Consider the following 17275-nt stretch of genomic DNA (forward strand, 5'->3'; position numbering starts at 1 on the left):
GAGCAAGAATGGAAGAAGAAGAAAAAATGTTGCAAGTAAAATGTAAAAAAGTTGCACCAGTGTGACGTCATGCAAACAACGATTCTGTCAAGTTCGTTAAGAGAGGAATAGCGGTTTTGTATTCTCACAATCGTGGGTTGCGCCCATCATGGTACCGCTATTCCTCTCACAGTGAATTTGACAGAATCGTTTGTATGACGTCACACTTGTGCAACTTGTTAAGCTGAAATTAGTCGAGAACGCAGAACGTATACTTAAACGCAGTCTGTATACGCAGAATTTTGTCGATTACTGGAGCCCTCAGTGTTGCTTACTACACTGTTGCCACTCATCAATGCCTTTTCATAAACTTACCCTTTCAACTACAATTTTTCGTGCTATAATAGATTTTAGCTAAATATAAACTACTTAGTTTTCAACAAAAACCTTATTCAATAGTAAATTTCAAATATTTTAAACATATTTTGAATAGGAACTTATATCTTTTTTACCACTTGTAAAACTGACGAAGTGGCAACCATCTAAAGAAGGAGAAATCAGCTGACACGAAAAAATCTAAATTCCGCAGATTTCTGCGCTACGGGCTACACAACTACAGAAAAATTCTGCGGTGTTGAGTTTTCCTTTACATGGCGCTTTGGTAAGACAGATCTTGTCAGCTGACTCGGGTTTACGTACCGATAGGTTTACGTTCTTGACTAATTTCAGCTTTACGTTTTCCTTGCAACATTTTTTCTTCTTCCATTCTTGCTCACGTTTTGGCATTTCTCTCTCGCAAAAGTTTATCGCGATAAGCTGTTGTGAGTGATCGCGAAAAGATTACTTGCATCGTTTTTCTCATTTATGGGAGGCCGACATCGGCAATACTCGGGCTTCTCATATTCGAGTGAGGAAATTTCTTTGCTTTTTTCGATCGCGAATGAAAAGCAGCGGAAATTTTTTTGTCGATCGCATTCCGAATATGAGATATGATAAATTTGTTTGCACTTTTCACTCGCGATAAAAGGATGCAAAAATAATTGTGGAATATTTTCGATCGCGAACGTGAGTGAGAATTTCCGAACCCTGGTACATACATATGTGTGTATATTTCCATTTAATGCAAGGTATAAGAAGTTTTCTGAACTTAATTAGAAATTTTCTCAACTTAAATGAAGATTTTCTGAATTTGAAATGATGATTTTCTGACTTTGAATTTGTAACTTTATGAATTTGAAATGAAAATTCTGAGTATGTATTGTAATTTCCTGAATTTGAACGAAAATTCTCAACTTCTGGGTTTGAATTGCACCTTTCTGAACTAAAACTGAAACAAAAATATAGTTTTTTAAAGTTTTTTAGTAAAAAAAAGAAGTGAAAAGTAAAAAAAGTCGAAATTTTTTCATGTAAGTAATGTGAATAAAATCGGACCATAAATACGGAATTTCCAAATCTCCCGACTGCTGCGCCATTTATTGACCACAATTTTTTATTCTTGTTCCTTTAAGTAATATAAGTTCTAAATCGGTACATAAATACGGGGTTTCCAAATATTTAGACTCCTGCGTACCTATCGGAAAATGGAGTTAGTCCTTTTCATACATATAAGTAATAAACCTTTCAAATATTAACGATATCGGGCCATGAATACGGATTTTTCAAATATCTTGGCACCTAGAGGATTAACTCATCTTCCATATAGCATTGTCATCGGGTTGTAAGCTATGTTTGAAGTTTCAAGTCTCTAGCACATTAGGGAGTTGGATAAAAATTTGCAAAATTTGATTACACACAGGTGAAACTTAATAAAAGCTTTGAAAAGGCGCGGTTTTTTCGTTTTTCTCGTAAAGTAAACATCCAAAGTATTAGCGCTAGTAAGAAGTCAAAACAATTGGTTTGCGAGGAGTTTTACCATTGGCGTGAGAATAGGGCCGTTAAATTTAATTTGGTTTTTATTATAAAGATGGTTTTGGTAAGAAAATAAGCTAGGGCCTTTCTATATCAAGGTAGCAATATGTAAATATCCCGAGCTCTCAAATTTCTCTTTGTGTTTTCCGAGATTTTTCTCCAATTTGTGGTGTCCTTGCTGGTGATGTCACATACATATGTAAATTCAGGAAGCCACAATTTACCCTCCTTTCATTTGAAGGTGCTTTCATTTCATGCAACAATACCAATACAACATTACATTAAAAAGTTCTCGCAAATGAAAAGATATAGCGATTGCTTTATTAAAATTCAATAAAAAGTGCAAAATCTAAAACTAAATGGGATTGTCGAATTTATGTACGATCAGACTAAAATATTAAGTACAATTCTTTTATTGCTTTGTATTGATTTATTATGCTAAAAATTTGTACGAAACACCATACTGTACTTCGTTTGTATAGTACGATGCATAAAGACAAAATCAATATTTAATGAAGACCTTGTAAAAATAAGTACAAATTCCAAGAAAACCGTATGAAATCAAAATCAATATCAATTAGCATTTCAGAAGTGGATATTGGTTTGATTCTAGTTATGTACTGTTAAGTGGTGTTAATTCCGCAACATGAGAAATGAGATGTATATTTTCATCACTTTCATCTTCCTTATCTACGTTTGAGATTTCAATGGTGCCTCCTTCCTCAACAAGAACTTTCTTAGCTACATCAGTTAAAAGTTTCTGGACCATTTCGTAAATAATAAGTTCCACGACTTCATTTTCTTCGCGATGAAAATTACACCATTTCTCGTCTTCATCATACATTTCTTGGATTATAATTTTACCGATGTGATCGCGCTTCGCTCTTTGACCATATACTGAATAAATTGGAGTACGCCGTTTGGTTGTTTTGTCCATAGCCAGACAACGTCGAACTTCTTTGTAAACAGACTCTTGCATACATCGTAATCGATTGGGTGGATTAAAGAAAGCCAGGTGAGTGTAGAAATTTATTGGGTCACCTTTCCTAAGAACCTCCACATGCTCGTCTAAATACTCACGGCAGATATCAAGTATTATTCGCTCATAGATGTTTGTTATTTTTTCGTCCATTACCGAAGGTAGCTTTTCGCCAGCTTCGTTTATATAATCTTAAATTATAGAACAAAAACCATAATAGCAAAAATAAATAAATATTTAAACTGTTTATATAAAAGCTCTAAGATTACCAGTCTTTAAAAGTTCGCTGTACAATTCATGTGTGCGTCGATAGCTTATTTCTTTAATTCGTTCCTCAGAAGGAAATATAGTGGTCATTGGACTTCCATGGGCGGGGGGTACATATGGCGGAGGAGGCTTATTAGGGATTTCACGAACGTACATATACGGCATTACAGATGGAGGATTGTCGAACTGTTTAATTTTTTGCTATTGAGTATACATAGTTCTAAAATCTCATTCTGGTTATCTGTGGGTCACATATAGAAATGATAGCACCACTTCACCTCTTGGAAAAATTCCGCTTGTATTTCAAATGAAATGATTATTTTTTTTGCCATCAGTGAACAGGTTTTCAATGGTTATATGTTACATGAAAAGCTATTTTTCCATCTACACCTTTTCATACATACATATACCTACTATTTTTACTTTAGTAAATTTTTTTTTTGTGGAATTATCATTTTTATACCTGACACCACAGATTCTTGTTTACATACTTGCATACATACATTCAGCATAAGCGGTTCAACATAATTTTCAACTTCAACTGCGATAAAATGATATAACCTCAACTGTTTTACCAGTTTTAATATTTTTTTTTTAATTTTCATTTTTAACCAAGAAACAAAACCGACTTCAATTCTCATATAAAAATTTAAGAGTACTGCCAATTTTTTCACGATCCAATAATCGCATCTAAACTAAATTAGTATGGGACTACCCTTGAGGTAAAATCATTCCGATAAAAAACAAAATTATTGAAATCAGTTCACCTGGTCCAAATTTATGCGGTAACATACATACATACATAAAAAAATAAAAACAAGACATTCCGATTCTCTTTTTTTTTGGAAATCGGTTAAAAAAGGAGGAGGTTATGAATTCATTGGAATAATTTTTTATGTATGTTACCTTGTTACTTTAAACAGTTTTCGAGAATTCTTTCCAGTGACGGATTTGCAGTCTTGTCCGTCCGAGACCCTATAGTAAGTAGCAGCCCTTTTTCAGCTTCCATTATTTAGGTACTGCATATAAAATCTATCTTTTGCCGACTTTTATCGAAATGTATTATCGATAAAATATCACCAATCTAGCTAAAGTCCGGCCGGACTTCGATTATAGAAGATTCTATTTAAAAATCTAGTTCAGAAATGTATTTCTATGTATTAATATAATCCAATTTAATGTTAGGTGCCATTAATAACACTGGTTTACAGCAAAAATTTTCAATGGATGCCACTATCGAATTCCTATAAAGAATTGCTCGGTGATTCCGAAAATCGACTTAATTTTTTATTCTATGGATAGGTTTTTAAGATATTTTCAATTTGCCGTTATTCAGCTTAAAACAAAAAGTGATTACACTTAATCGCGTATATCTTACGAACCAATTTAACAATCTTAATATGAAATACCGCAAATGAAAGCTAGAAAGCTTTTCGATAGGTCTGATAGTTCTGGAAAATTAATCATTCCAGATTTTTTGTTTTTGTTTGATGAAACAAAACTGATGTATAGACGGTTTTTGGGAAATTTGTTAGCTTTCATTTGTCGTATTTCATTTATTGCGATTTTTTTAACTTTTGGTTCGGACAGGCGGAAACAGCGTTCTAAGAATTAAATTTTGGGTAAATTCTGTTCTTCAGGACCCTAAAGAAGTGGCCGTCAAAGTTATAGAAAAATCTATAATGGGCCCGCGATGATTTTTTGTATTTTCAGATATTTTCATATGGAATGACTCTTTAAGAAAAAGCTACCAAAATGAAAAAATGACTTTTTTATCTACCCAAATTGTATCTACTAATTTTGGTAATAATTTATGAAAGTGGCAACCCTGCGGCTAACATTTGTCGTTGCATGCCCAGCGCTGGAAAAATTTTTGTATTTGCTTTTGGAGTTCTGTCAAAAATGTATTTCAAATGGAAATTGGTTCATTACTTAACCCTGCTTTGATAATCTAAATACGTCTGCCTTTTAAAATTTTTGCGCTCTCTTTCGGGAAATTAAATATTATATTGGTTTTTTGTTCCTTTTTAATTAAGGAAAATTTATGAGTAAAATACATATAAATATTGGATAAATATTTTAAGAGCATATATCTGCAAAACGAAAATTTCATTGCTATTATCGCAAAAATTAAACGTCTCACAGATGTATGGATATTTTCTCAGCAACTTTCAGTTAAGTTATCAAAGCGGGGTTAAAGCATAGAACAAGTACAAGTAAGCAAACAAACTAGTTTGGAGTTTGGCGTTCACAACAGTCGAGTGGTTAGAGCTGCGTTAATCAGGATCAACGTTGCCGTCTGTCTATGCTTTTACTGGCATCCTACCAGTTACTGGCGGGAGTACACACTCACATACGAAGAGCGATATGCACAGTTGGGTAGATGATTTGAAGACCTTCAGCTCTTAGCTGTTCCAACAATAGCGCTCTTCCGATCCTAATTTTTTATACTGCACTGGGCACGAAAGTGGCGACATTCTTCTAAAAAATTGTATTTTAAGTCGATAGAAAAATCATTTGTAATGCTTTGACATTTTCTTTGGCTTCTGACGTGCTTAATTTCGTCAAGTTAGCAGTAAAATAAAATTCAAGGCATGGTACAATAATTACAGGTATTGTCTTCCCAGAGAGCGCATATTCCGATCTGCCTTATTTAAAAAATATCATTGTTGCCCATCTAAAGAGTTTACTGCTAGGGAAAAGGGATATTTCCATACCCCATATCATGATACAAATATTTAAAGGTAGTTTTACTTCATCTTCTTAACTGCCATTGCTCCCATTTGACGTAAGTAAACTGTGCTTTTCACGTTTTCTTTTAAATTGAAGCTACCATATTCTTTGAAGAAACTAAAAAGTGGTTTTTTACTTAAAAAAAATTATTTCAAGGAATATATTTTGAGCATCATTTTATAGCGAGCTTTTAGTGGTTTATTTCTAAAATTAGTTATAAAAGGGAAGACAAGTAAAATACTCCTATTACATTGTGTAATGCACATAGATAATCAATTTGTTTATGAAATTATTTTCATCATTATTTATTATGATTAGCTGCATATTTCGGGATGGCCATGTGCATGGTAACTTCAACTTGGTGTTGTTTGCTTGTTCCAACCAGTTTTCGGCGGAAAATTATCAGCCTCGGGACGGATGTGCCCAATCTAAGCGAAACCCTGCACCAGCAGCAGTAGAGCGAGTAGTTTGTCTATAAACTACAACAAGGAGCTCTAAGAATTTGTAATTTTTTTACCTCCCTCTAAGTTTATGCTTCCATAGTGCTTTCATTGACGATAAGTTACTTTTTAACTATTCCTTTGTTCATATGTCCTATAAAAAGGATCCAAATTAAAGCAACGTCTTAATATCTATAATAATATCTCATGGAGCACTGCATATAATGCCTAATTTTGATGCGGTAAGGTAATTTAAGGTATTTTAAATTACTACACACTTATTAATAGCTATGCTAATACGATGAATTAAGTAAATTTACCTTGCGTGTTGTTATTTTTTAATGCATAAAAAATTCCTTTAAAAAATAATAAAATTTCCAAAACAATAATTTGTTGAGGTGGCAGATGTCAAAAAATTTCAAAGTGAAACTACCTTCCTTTTTTGTATCATGCCCCATATACCATAATATACACGTATTTTTTTTTAAACAAATCTTCTTGCAGAGAACTTATTTAATTTGTAAAAGCCGAAAAATACCCATTTTCCTATGAAAAAATTCCAAATTTTTATGGCTCACAGGCTAACCTAATATTCACGCACGCCGCCAATTTACTGTCAAAAATTTCTCATGCACATACAACTTGTATGGGACCAACCGAAATTGAACGGCGTGCGTATGAAGCTAACTTAATTTCCAATTTTTGTTCTGCGTGACATTTTGATTTGACGTTTCGCTCAATGAAATCAAATGCAAACGCACGCAAGCCAATTTCGGGTGACGCAAAAAAACAAATTCGACGGCATGAGTACCAAAACGCAAGCCGCGAATATTAGGTTAGCCTGTCACTTTAATTTAAACGTTTTTTCTTTTGATTTTAAAAATTATAAAAATTTAATTGAGCGTAAGCAAAAAGCAAATCCAAATAAAAGCAAAAGAATTAACGTTGAACTGATCGTAATACTTCTATATTGACAGTCAAGGAACATAAATACAGGTAGAAGCCATTTTGACGTTGCTCTAATGAGTACCAAACCTTTAAACTTCAACTTGTTTTCCTTTTATATTTCCTATATTTTGTTACGCTTTGAAGGCCATGTCGTGTTTTTTTTTGAATGTTCGTGAATAACAAATTTTAATTAACATTTTAATTTTTGTAGTGTTGTGCCGTCTATACTTAGTGTATGTGTTAAAAATGCAACACCTGAAGCGTTTTTTTTTTTGTGTGATGTTAAATATAATGCAGATACCACTAATTTAACGTGCCTCAATGTCCTTCGCGTAAGGAGCATTGCGAAAGCAGTTGTGGGGCAGAGCTGCAGCGAAATGCGTTGCTGTGTGTTAAACATTTAAACCAGCAGATTTCATAAATGCACCGGGAGGTAAAGGAAAGGCACGTTTGATGCCAAGTGCTGTTCCTATGACTTTTATGCTGGAAAGTCCCTGCAACAACACTGTAACTCATAAATAGAAAACAACATACAGTAAATTTGAACTAAAGAAAATAAATAAATAAAAATAAACTTCAAATTTAGTTAAAAACGTCAACCAGTGAAATGTAATTTTTAACAGACTTCCAAAAAAGGAGGAAGTTATCATTTCTTCGGAATATTTTATTTATTTTTTTTTAATGTATGTTACCGCATAACTTTGGACCACGTCAACCGATTTCGATAATTCGATTGCAACGGAAAGGTAGTGTCTCAGAGGTGGTCCCATACCAATTTGGTTTAGATCCGATCATTGAATCATGAAATATATAGATATATATATTTTTTTTTAAGTCGTTTTTTTTTGCTAAAAATTACTTTCCTTCAGCAGCCATTACAGTACGGATGTATAAAAAAAGAAAACCGAGTAATCGTATATAAAAAGTGGCACTTGAATTCAAAACATATCGCAGTGGCGGAACGTTAAAAGAAAATTACAGGACATTTTTAGTTTACATTTAATTTCATAAATTTTATTATAAATTAAATGTCGCACTGACGCTTTTTACGTGAAGAAAAGAAGAGATTAATTAAATAAAATAGTTTTACATGCGTATTTTGGTACGCAGATAATTTCCAGAAATTTTAACTAGAAGGCTTGCAATTCTAATGGAACTTTGTTGATTTTTTTAATTTTTGCACAAAGTTTGAAATTTGGATTTGTATAGTTTTTGTTAGATAATGAGCTGTACTTTTATAAAAAAAACTTATAAGAAAGTTTAAGTTCGGGCGGAGCCCAACATTAAATACCCGGCGCAAGTATTAAATGTATGTTTTTCACCTTTCCGAAAGATACCGCTACATGGTAAGCTGGGGTGTATCAATTTTGAGTAAATTAGCGTCCTTAAATTTCGAAATATTGAAGTTTCAAGCATTTCTGAAATTTAGTGTTATATGAAAATCGCCCGTAATTTTAGTTCGATTTCAATAATTTTCAACATTTTGATTTTATATGGCAAGCGCAATAACTATACCGAGTTTGGTACAAATTACAACTGTGATCATAAGTGGGCGGTGGCACGCATTTTTTCCAAAATTTTATCATAAACGTATTTCTTGGTAAAGAATTGTTCCAAGCATCAATTTTGAATAAATAGCTTTAGTATTTACTGGTTTATCGAAGATTTCGTATTTCTCTAAACTCCCGTCATATGGGATGTGGGCGTGTTTATTGTCCGATTTTAAAAATTTCCGGCCATTTGATATGCTGTACCAAGGCCAACAACTGTGCCGAGTTTGGAAGAAATTGGTGCAGCGATTACCAAAATATACACATGTAACCATAAGTGGACGTGGCTACGCCCAATTTCCAAAAATTTATAATATTCTTATTTTTCGTCTAAAAAATATTGTTAATATCAATTTTGAGTGAATAAGCTTAAGTAGTTACTAAAATATCGCAGTTTTCGTTCTTCTGAAAATTGCCGTTATATGGGAGGTAGGCGTGGTTATTGTCCGATTTCGCCCATTTTCAATACGTTTCGTCCTACGTCCGAAAGAAGTGTACTTACTAAGCTTCGTTAAGATATCTCAATTTTTATTCCAGTTATCGTGTGCACAAACGGGCAGACGGACGGACGGACAGACAATCACCACTTAATCGATTTCTCTTTTCATTCTGATCATTTATGTATACATTTGTCTATATCTATCTCGATTCGTTTTGCCTGTTACAAACAACCGTTATGTGAACAAAGTTATAATACCCTTGTGCACAAGTGCGTTCGGGTATAAAAAGAAGCCAAATCAGCCTATAAATAAGTTAGATATAGGACTTTTCTTTTTTTTCGTGGTAGACTTTTCGCTAAAATCACCCATATATATGTACATTACACCGCGTCAACAAAAATAAAAAAATCCTGCAATGCAACCGGACCCCGAATCATATTTTAGTATTTGGTATAGTATTGATCCTCCACGAATCTCCCTCTATACGATAATTCTAAGACGTCACGCATCTAGCGTTTATTTTTCCAATAGGAATAAAGGTATCCACACACCTATGCGATTCTGTCGGTGCGAATCTGTTCCGACAAAAATTACAACCATGCCGACCATGGTTTTAAATGAGGAACCACACACTTATACGATTTTGCTGCAGGATTTATTCGAACATTCACAGTTCTTCTTTTCGTCGTGCCGAAATTGCAGACTGCCGCGTTTTGAGAAGGAAAAAGGTCAATAGAAGGATTTTGCAATATTAAAACAAAATTTAACGTAAGAAACCAAAACATATTTGATGTACATATGTAGAAAAGTTAAGAATCTTATTTTTGTTGAAAATATTTTTGTGTGTCTATAAATTGACAGTTTTTACTGCGATAACATCGGGCAGATGTGTGCGTACTTACGTTTTCGAATTCGTTCCAAAAGAATCGCACCGGTGTGTGGATGCCTTAACACGTAAGAAGAAGTGTTATTCTCTTTTGAGGTCAAAATAATTCTCTAGGATCAATAAAAACGCTCGAAAGTATAAGAATACATTGATTAGTATTATGCAGGCTTAGATTTGGAGATCAACACATCTTCTCATCAGACTTCCTCATCGAGTTCACTAGGATCTCCGAAATAGCAACTATGTATAACTTCTACCAAAATGTAAATAAAATTGTTAAATATAATAATTCAAATAAAGTTCCCTGAAGTTATAACTAAATCCGTCAAAACCCTCAAAATAAAATGTATTCCGCTATTATTTTACCATTTTTTGCTGATTACCTTCAGTCTATTTGTCCAACAATTAAATTTGAATTCATATTTAGTCGAAAAATATAACAGATGCTTTCGAAATTTGCCAAATCTTGTGAGTGATTAAATTTTATCTCTTTTCTCATCATTTAAGAAAATGCTAATGCCAATGTGGCTGTTTTTGGCGAGTTGGTTTATAAATTCGCGGCACTAGATGCACTAACAGTTTAATTTGAAAATCATGTTGAAAATATTTTGCTGAAGGGGCCTGTATGTACGTACATACATATATGTATTATGTTTAATCAGCATACCTCGTTTTCAATTAGAATTTGTTGGCAACGACGTATTTCGAGTTCATTTATAATATCGGGCATTAGTTGCACTGTATTTACAGGGGAAGTATTTTCATTGTTAATATTTTGTGCTGTTGATTGGTACCGTGTACTATCTGTTGCAGAAGGTACTAGTGGTGGTGGAGCTGCTGTTGAAATGTCTAAATTAGACAGCAACGGTTGAGTTGTTTCGAGTTTTTCTAAAACTCTAGAACATGTTGGCACATCTTGGTAAATATTTTTACTTTCTTTACTTGTTTGAATCTGATTTTCACAGTCCTCACAGTCCTCAATACCACTTTTATCACCTAGAGAGGTATCAAATATGCTGTCGAAATGAGGCAGTGATAAATCATCTATTTTCGTTAATTCGCATGTGCTTTCAAAATCTTCTTCGTATGTGTCCACAGTTTCATTTTCGGATGATTGACTTTGTACAGATTGACTTACAAATGTTTTTGAGTTGAATGATTCTTGTTCATCTATCGACTGGTTTTCATTTGAATCATATATATTCTTGCTCAAGGAACTGGTATCATTGTCAATTTGTTCCTGATTCGAAGCTGTTGAAATTACAAAGCTCAAGATTTGATGTGGACCATCATTACTCTTAACTTCAGAGCTACACGAAGATTGAGCACATGAGGAAATAAGCTGGGGACTATTTTGAATTTCCTGATCATCATAAGTTCGTTTTAGTTTATCATTTAAAGTATGAAAGGCTGTCTCTGAACTAGTGTGTTTGCTTTGTTCATTGCCCAGACTAGGGTCAACAAAATTTTCTTCAATCTCCGTCGCTGTTTTTCTCCGAGTTGTACTTTCGCCAGAAATATTTGGGGAGTTTATAACTGATGGTCCTTCCATCTGTAGGTTTGATGCTGTAGTAAACTGTAGAGCGTCCGGTATTAGGACATCATTTTCTTGCTCGGATGGTTTTTGTTGCGATGTGATAAAGAAAGGCGGCAATTTTACATTTGTTTCTGTCTTGTATGGTGGGAGGCGATCTGCATTAGACATGGAACGTCTGGAATTTTCGGCAAAGCCGTCTTTATATATATTTAATAATTTATTTTTGTTGTCGTATGGCGAGCGACATTTATTATACAATACAGTGTCAGAAAGGCTGCGAATTAATCCAACATCACGAGTTGTCCAAGACGATAAATTTCTCATTTTTGGATATAAATTCGATTCAGAGTTATGCTTTGTCATCAGGAAGATAGAATTCGAATCACGGTCGAAAAGCTTAAAGTTTTCTGCTGCTATGGTAGGACTGGGTGCCTCCAGTAATAATGAATTTGGAGATGCTCCTTCCCACGACTCTTCTTCTTTATCAGATGGTTCAGAACTGGTACATAAATTTAACGATGGTACAAAAACAGACTCATGTTGCTGCTGTTGTTGTAAAGATGTTTGTGATATGTTTTTGGATATGCTTTTTTCAAGAAGATCAGCCGGTAAGTGACCCTCATTCTGGGCAAAATCCTGAAGCACTGCTATCTTTGCGTTTTCATAAAGGCTTTCCAAATCCGCCTTCGAAAGCTCATAGTGTTTATTAGGTACATATTTTTCGACTTGTTGCGAAGTTAGACGCCGCCATAATTTATTTAATTTATTGCCACTAGTTCGGACGGATTCCAAAGCATTTGTTTTGTTTTCTTCTCCACTTCCTTCATTGCTTTCAGCCGTCGTATGTTTACTTGAGATGCTATTCAATTCTCTTAAACTATTTTCTATCTCCTTTAGACGCCGGTGAGTTTTTGCACGAGTACCAATATTTTTGATAGGAACCACGCCAGCGTGATTCTGATGTATCTTCTTTACTACGTCGGTAATAATGGGTTTTGTATAAGTAACCAGTGCGTTTTCCATTTGTAAAACTTCAGCTTCTTCCCGGTCAAGGCGGCGATGCCATTGCATTAGGCGTTCCACATGTTCTCTGCGACGCCGTAAATCGGATTCACGTTTCCTCAATAGCTCTTCAAGTGAACGAGATGATTCAAGGGCGTAATTCGCACGTACCACGGGCACCGAACGAGTCGTTTCTGCGTTCACCTTTGGTTGTGAAATACTTCGTGCATACTTGGATATAATGTTCACTGATCCAGATTGTGGGATTGTAACTAATGTATTAGGTTGTTTCTCATTTCGACTCAATTGAGTAATTTTGTGAGCAATTTTTGGGTTGGTTGTTTGGAATACAGCACTCTTTTCAAACTCTTTGGACGTAGACACATATTCCACAGTTCCACGATTAGCTGATGATTCTGTTGAGGTTGTTGTGGTGGTTGATTGTAGCAGCCTAAATAAAAAGAAAAAATAAAATAATTTATAACTTTTAATCATAAGATGAGATTATGTACATCTCAAATATCATCAAGGCCTAGAAAATTATCACCCAGCATTTAAACAATACAGGTAATCAACAGGGAACGGATTTTTAGGACCTAAAAACCTATAAAAAGGCAAAATAAAATAACGAAATAGGCTAGAAAGGGCAAAATAAAATAGCGAAGTTGGCAGGAAAAGGCACTAAAAAAGACAAAAACCGAAAAATGATCAAAAAACATTTATTTTAGAAATGTTTATTTTACAAGTAAAAAGACAAAAACTATGAACTAGTTTTAGTAGGAGATCCGACAAAAGCACGACCTTTACCCATCAGTTTAATGGATGACATCTACTTTGTATGAAATTTAATGTGTTAGGAAATATTTCGCGAGTGGGTTGGCTGTAAAAATCCTGGCCAGGATATTTTTAATTACGTATTTAAAAATTATTATAATTTTTTTTATTTTGTACTCATTTAAACACACAGAACACACACAGAAACGAAACTGGAAACGAGCTAGGCGATGGGAATCGCTTACCCTTTCGCTTCAAGAAGGCCTTATTTTAACATGGGCATGTCATTGGCGGTAAGCCCTTACCCGCAGCATTACCTTAAAACGAAGGGAGAACGCATGGATAAACAGAATCCAGAGAAGCGAACAAAGAATGCCTTACAGAGAAATAATGTAGAATACCGAGATAAGTACATACTTATTTATATTAAATTGAAATCAGAAAATGTCTTAAAAGATTAAAATTAATTAAAATTTTTATAAATCAGTTTTATACATACATACATATGTATGTATTTAGGTATTTATATTTTACTTAAAAATCGTTATGTACATACATGCATATTTAATTAAGCTTAAATTGTACTTCTTCACTCTTGTACTTCACTTCATTGACTGACTTCAACTTCGCTGCAAATTGAACAAAGCAAAACATGATTTTTATGCGTGACGAATTTCCACAGAAAGTAACACGTTACCACTAAAAGCGATTATTGATTTTTTGCTGGGAAGATACAGAAAACAAATTAAGTGAGCGAGATGAGAGGAATGAGAGAAATATGTAGCAACTCCAACAACAAAACAACTAGCACAGGGTCGCATTTATTTTGCTATGCTTTTTTGCAAAATATAAGTTAACACCAGCGAGACGTTGATACCCTTCCAAGCTGCACAGTGATTCGAATAGAACGAGCTAGCTGGACAATAGTCGTCATGGAGTTTTTGAATTGTGATTACTAAAAATGACAACCGATATTCTCATTATTACGAATTAGAAATAATTTTTACATTGATATTGTTTAAGGATAAGTAATTAATTGTTGATATCGCAAAAACGGACACGCGTGTTGTTTAATTTCATATTGTGGTGTTATTGCGATTTTGCATACCGTTGCTTTATTGTGCTGTGTATTTTATATTTGTGATGGATTTGCAAGCCAAAGGTAGGTACCATTTATTTTCTATGTAATCTTGTATTTACCACTGTTTATTATTTTACAAGAAATGTCAAAATCTTGAATTTTTAAATTTTTTTGCTACTTTTTGCATTTATTAGTGTAAAAGTAGTATTTCCCCACCTGTCCCCAGTCTAAAATTTGTAGATTACATAGCTGTGGTCCTATAGGTTCTAAATATAACAGTTTCTATCTGTACAAATCTGTACAACTATTTCTTTTAATTTTTTTCTAGATTATTCCTTTTCGATACCGAAAGCAGTAACGTTTGAAGAATGGTTGAAATATGAAAAAAATTACAAAAATATCATGCTGTACGAAGTTTGGTCTTTAAGATACGGTTTCTCCGTCCTCACCGAAGAGTCGGCTAAAGAGAAAAAAAAAATTTTCAGTCGGTTTTCATCGAAGCTAGAAGAAAAGTGGAAGAAAAGCGGAAAAAGCAGGGAGCGTGTTTTTTTAATAATAATGAATGGATGGAGGGAGATTTTGCCTTCCGAGCCTCCATTCATAAAGAGCAGCCTTCGACATCTGCGGGCACAACGTCTGGGCGGCCTCGAAAGGAGTTCGACATCTCCAGTACTAAAACAAAACGAAGGAGAGTAGGAACTTGATTACGTCACGGAGTACTTCGGAATTAATAACCGCTGCCGAAGTATCAGCTCGAATATCTGGTCCTAGAACTTTAGCTGAAGTTATCAAGAGCGCTAGTGATAGTCCCGATAAATTTAAATTATTCAAAAATCATGGTAGTAGTAGTAGCAAAGTCTCTGAGCAGAGATGTTTGACAAAAGAAGAGGCGTTGGCATATTATGTGGACGCGAAATGTACTAGTCACTCTTACAAACAGACTCGGAAGTGGAGTATGAAAGCGGGACATCAGGTATTTCCATCATATTATAGTGTTAGAAACGCAAACTGAGAATGCTATCTTCCTGAAAATAAAATTATCGTAAATGAAACTCGAGCACAAATTAATTTTCAGGCGATTTTAAATAAAACCGTTGAACGTTTGGTTACTGCTCAGTGGGACGTTTTACAAAATTTGGCATCTAGTTTATCATTCACTCTAATCAGTAAGTGGGGTTGTGATGGCAGTTCAAACGAACAAAAATTCAACAAATGTGACAACACTATGCATTTTGTTTGTATTCTCATTTGTACCGCTTCAATTGCGTGACGAAAATGGCATTGCTTGGCAGAACCCTCGTCCATCTTCAAATATGTACTGTCGTCCAATTAAATTCATGTTCTCTAAGGTAAATACAGAGTTGACAGTTTCCGAGACGAATGACGTTTCAGAGGAGGTACACGGGTTGCAACCTACAAAAGCTAGTGCTGTTGGCAGAGATATATCTGTTAAACATGAACTATTGTTTACGATGGCTGACGGTAAAATATGCAATGCTTTGACAGAAACATCTTCAGCTCAAAGGTGCTACATTTGTGGAGCGACACCTAAAATGATGAATGACGAGAACAGGAATTTTGTAGCAAATAAAAATAATCTTGGTTTTGGCTTATCAACTCTTCGCGCCTCGATTCGCTGTTTAGAATGCTTACTTCACATAAGTATCGTATCCATATTAAGAAATGGCAAGTGCGAGACAGAACTGATAAGAATGCCGTGAGGCATCGTTCTGCTGAGATTCAGAAAAAGTTTAAAACTGAAATGGGATTAATAGTCGATAAGCGAAAGCCGGGTTATGGAAATACAAATGACGGATATACCGCTCGCAAATTTTTTAAGAACCCCGATAAAAGTGCAGAGATTACAGGATTGGATGTGAACCTTATAAAAAAGTTCGATATCATACTCAGGGCGTTATCATCTGGCTTTGACATTAACATTGAAAAATTTCTAAATTTAGCAAATGAAACAAGAAATCTTTATTGAAGTCTCTATTCGTGGTATTACATACCTGTTACTGTACACAAAATTCTTGTTCATAGTGCCGAGGTTATACAATCGGTTCTTCTGCCAATCGGACAGCTTTCTGAGGAAGCCCAGGAAGCTCATAATAAGGATCACGTACTACTACGAATAGAGACTTACATTAATATGCTATTGATCACATCCGATCCTGTAATAAACAGTTTCCGGGAAGTTCCTAAGAAAACGACTGGCAATCTACCTTCCGACGTGTTAGATTTATTACTACCACCAACAGAAAATATAACTCAACATGTAGGGACTGTAAATAAAAATGACTATATAGGATATGACTCATCAGAAGTGGAATTTAGCGAAAGTGATTAAGAAATTAGATTGTTTAAATAGCATATTAGTGGAGTGTACAAACCAGTTATGGTTCAATGATTTGTTAATGTTTTAATTTGTATTGATATTCTAACTATCTGCGAGCGCGAGAGATTTGATAGATAATCTCTCATGTTTTGTATATATAATAACACTGTTCTCGGATTTTGAACTTTTCTTCTTGGGAAAAGGTTTTGATAGTTTATCGTACTTAATTGGGGCCTTCTTAATTCAAAGGTGTCCTCCGTTTTTCCAGATTGGCTCCAGTTTTCGAGGTAACGGTACTTAAATATCTATTATATATAATACGCGAAGGGTTTTTTTTGTGCAGCGTAAAACATCTGCACCGTTCGCTCGATTTTCAAAATTGGGGTGTCAAATTAAAGCGCTTGGCCTGTAGA

The 17275-nt window shown here is 34.4% G+C and overlaps 1 protein-coding gene across 2 annotated transcripts in view; it reads right to left on the reverse strand.

Annotated features, from left to right (window-relative positions):
- Positions 1-2189: 2189 nt before the first annotated feature.
- LOC118742365 overlaps positions 2190-17275 on the reverse strand; it is a 122723-nt gene continuing 107637 nt past the window's right edge. Inside the window, exons 2-4 of one of the 2 annotated variants that reach the window (XM_036474384.1) lie at positions 10798-13120; positions 3136-3334; positions 2190-3057 (exon numbers count right to left, since the gene is read on the reverse strand). In XM_036474384.1, the coding sequence (XP_036330277.1) occupies positions 2501-3057; positions 3136-3334; positions 10798-13120 (3079 nt within the window). In that variant the 3' untranslated portion in view covers positions 2190-2500. The remainder of the gene's footprint in view (positions 3058-3135; positions 3335-10797; positions 13121-17275) is intronic. The other variant, XM_036474385.1, reaches the window with a different exon arrangement.

The sequence above is a fragment of the Rhagoletis pomonella genome, unplaced genomic scaffold (genome assembly GCF_013731165.1).
Source record: "Rhagoletis pomonella isolate Grant_MI unplaced genomic scaffold, Rhpom_1.0 Rhpom_scaffold_00007, whole genome shotgun sequence".
Taxonomy (NCBI): domain Eukaryota; kingdom Metazoa; phylum Arthropoda; class Insecta; order Diptera; family Tephritidae; genus Rhagoletis; species Rhagoletis pomonella.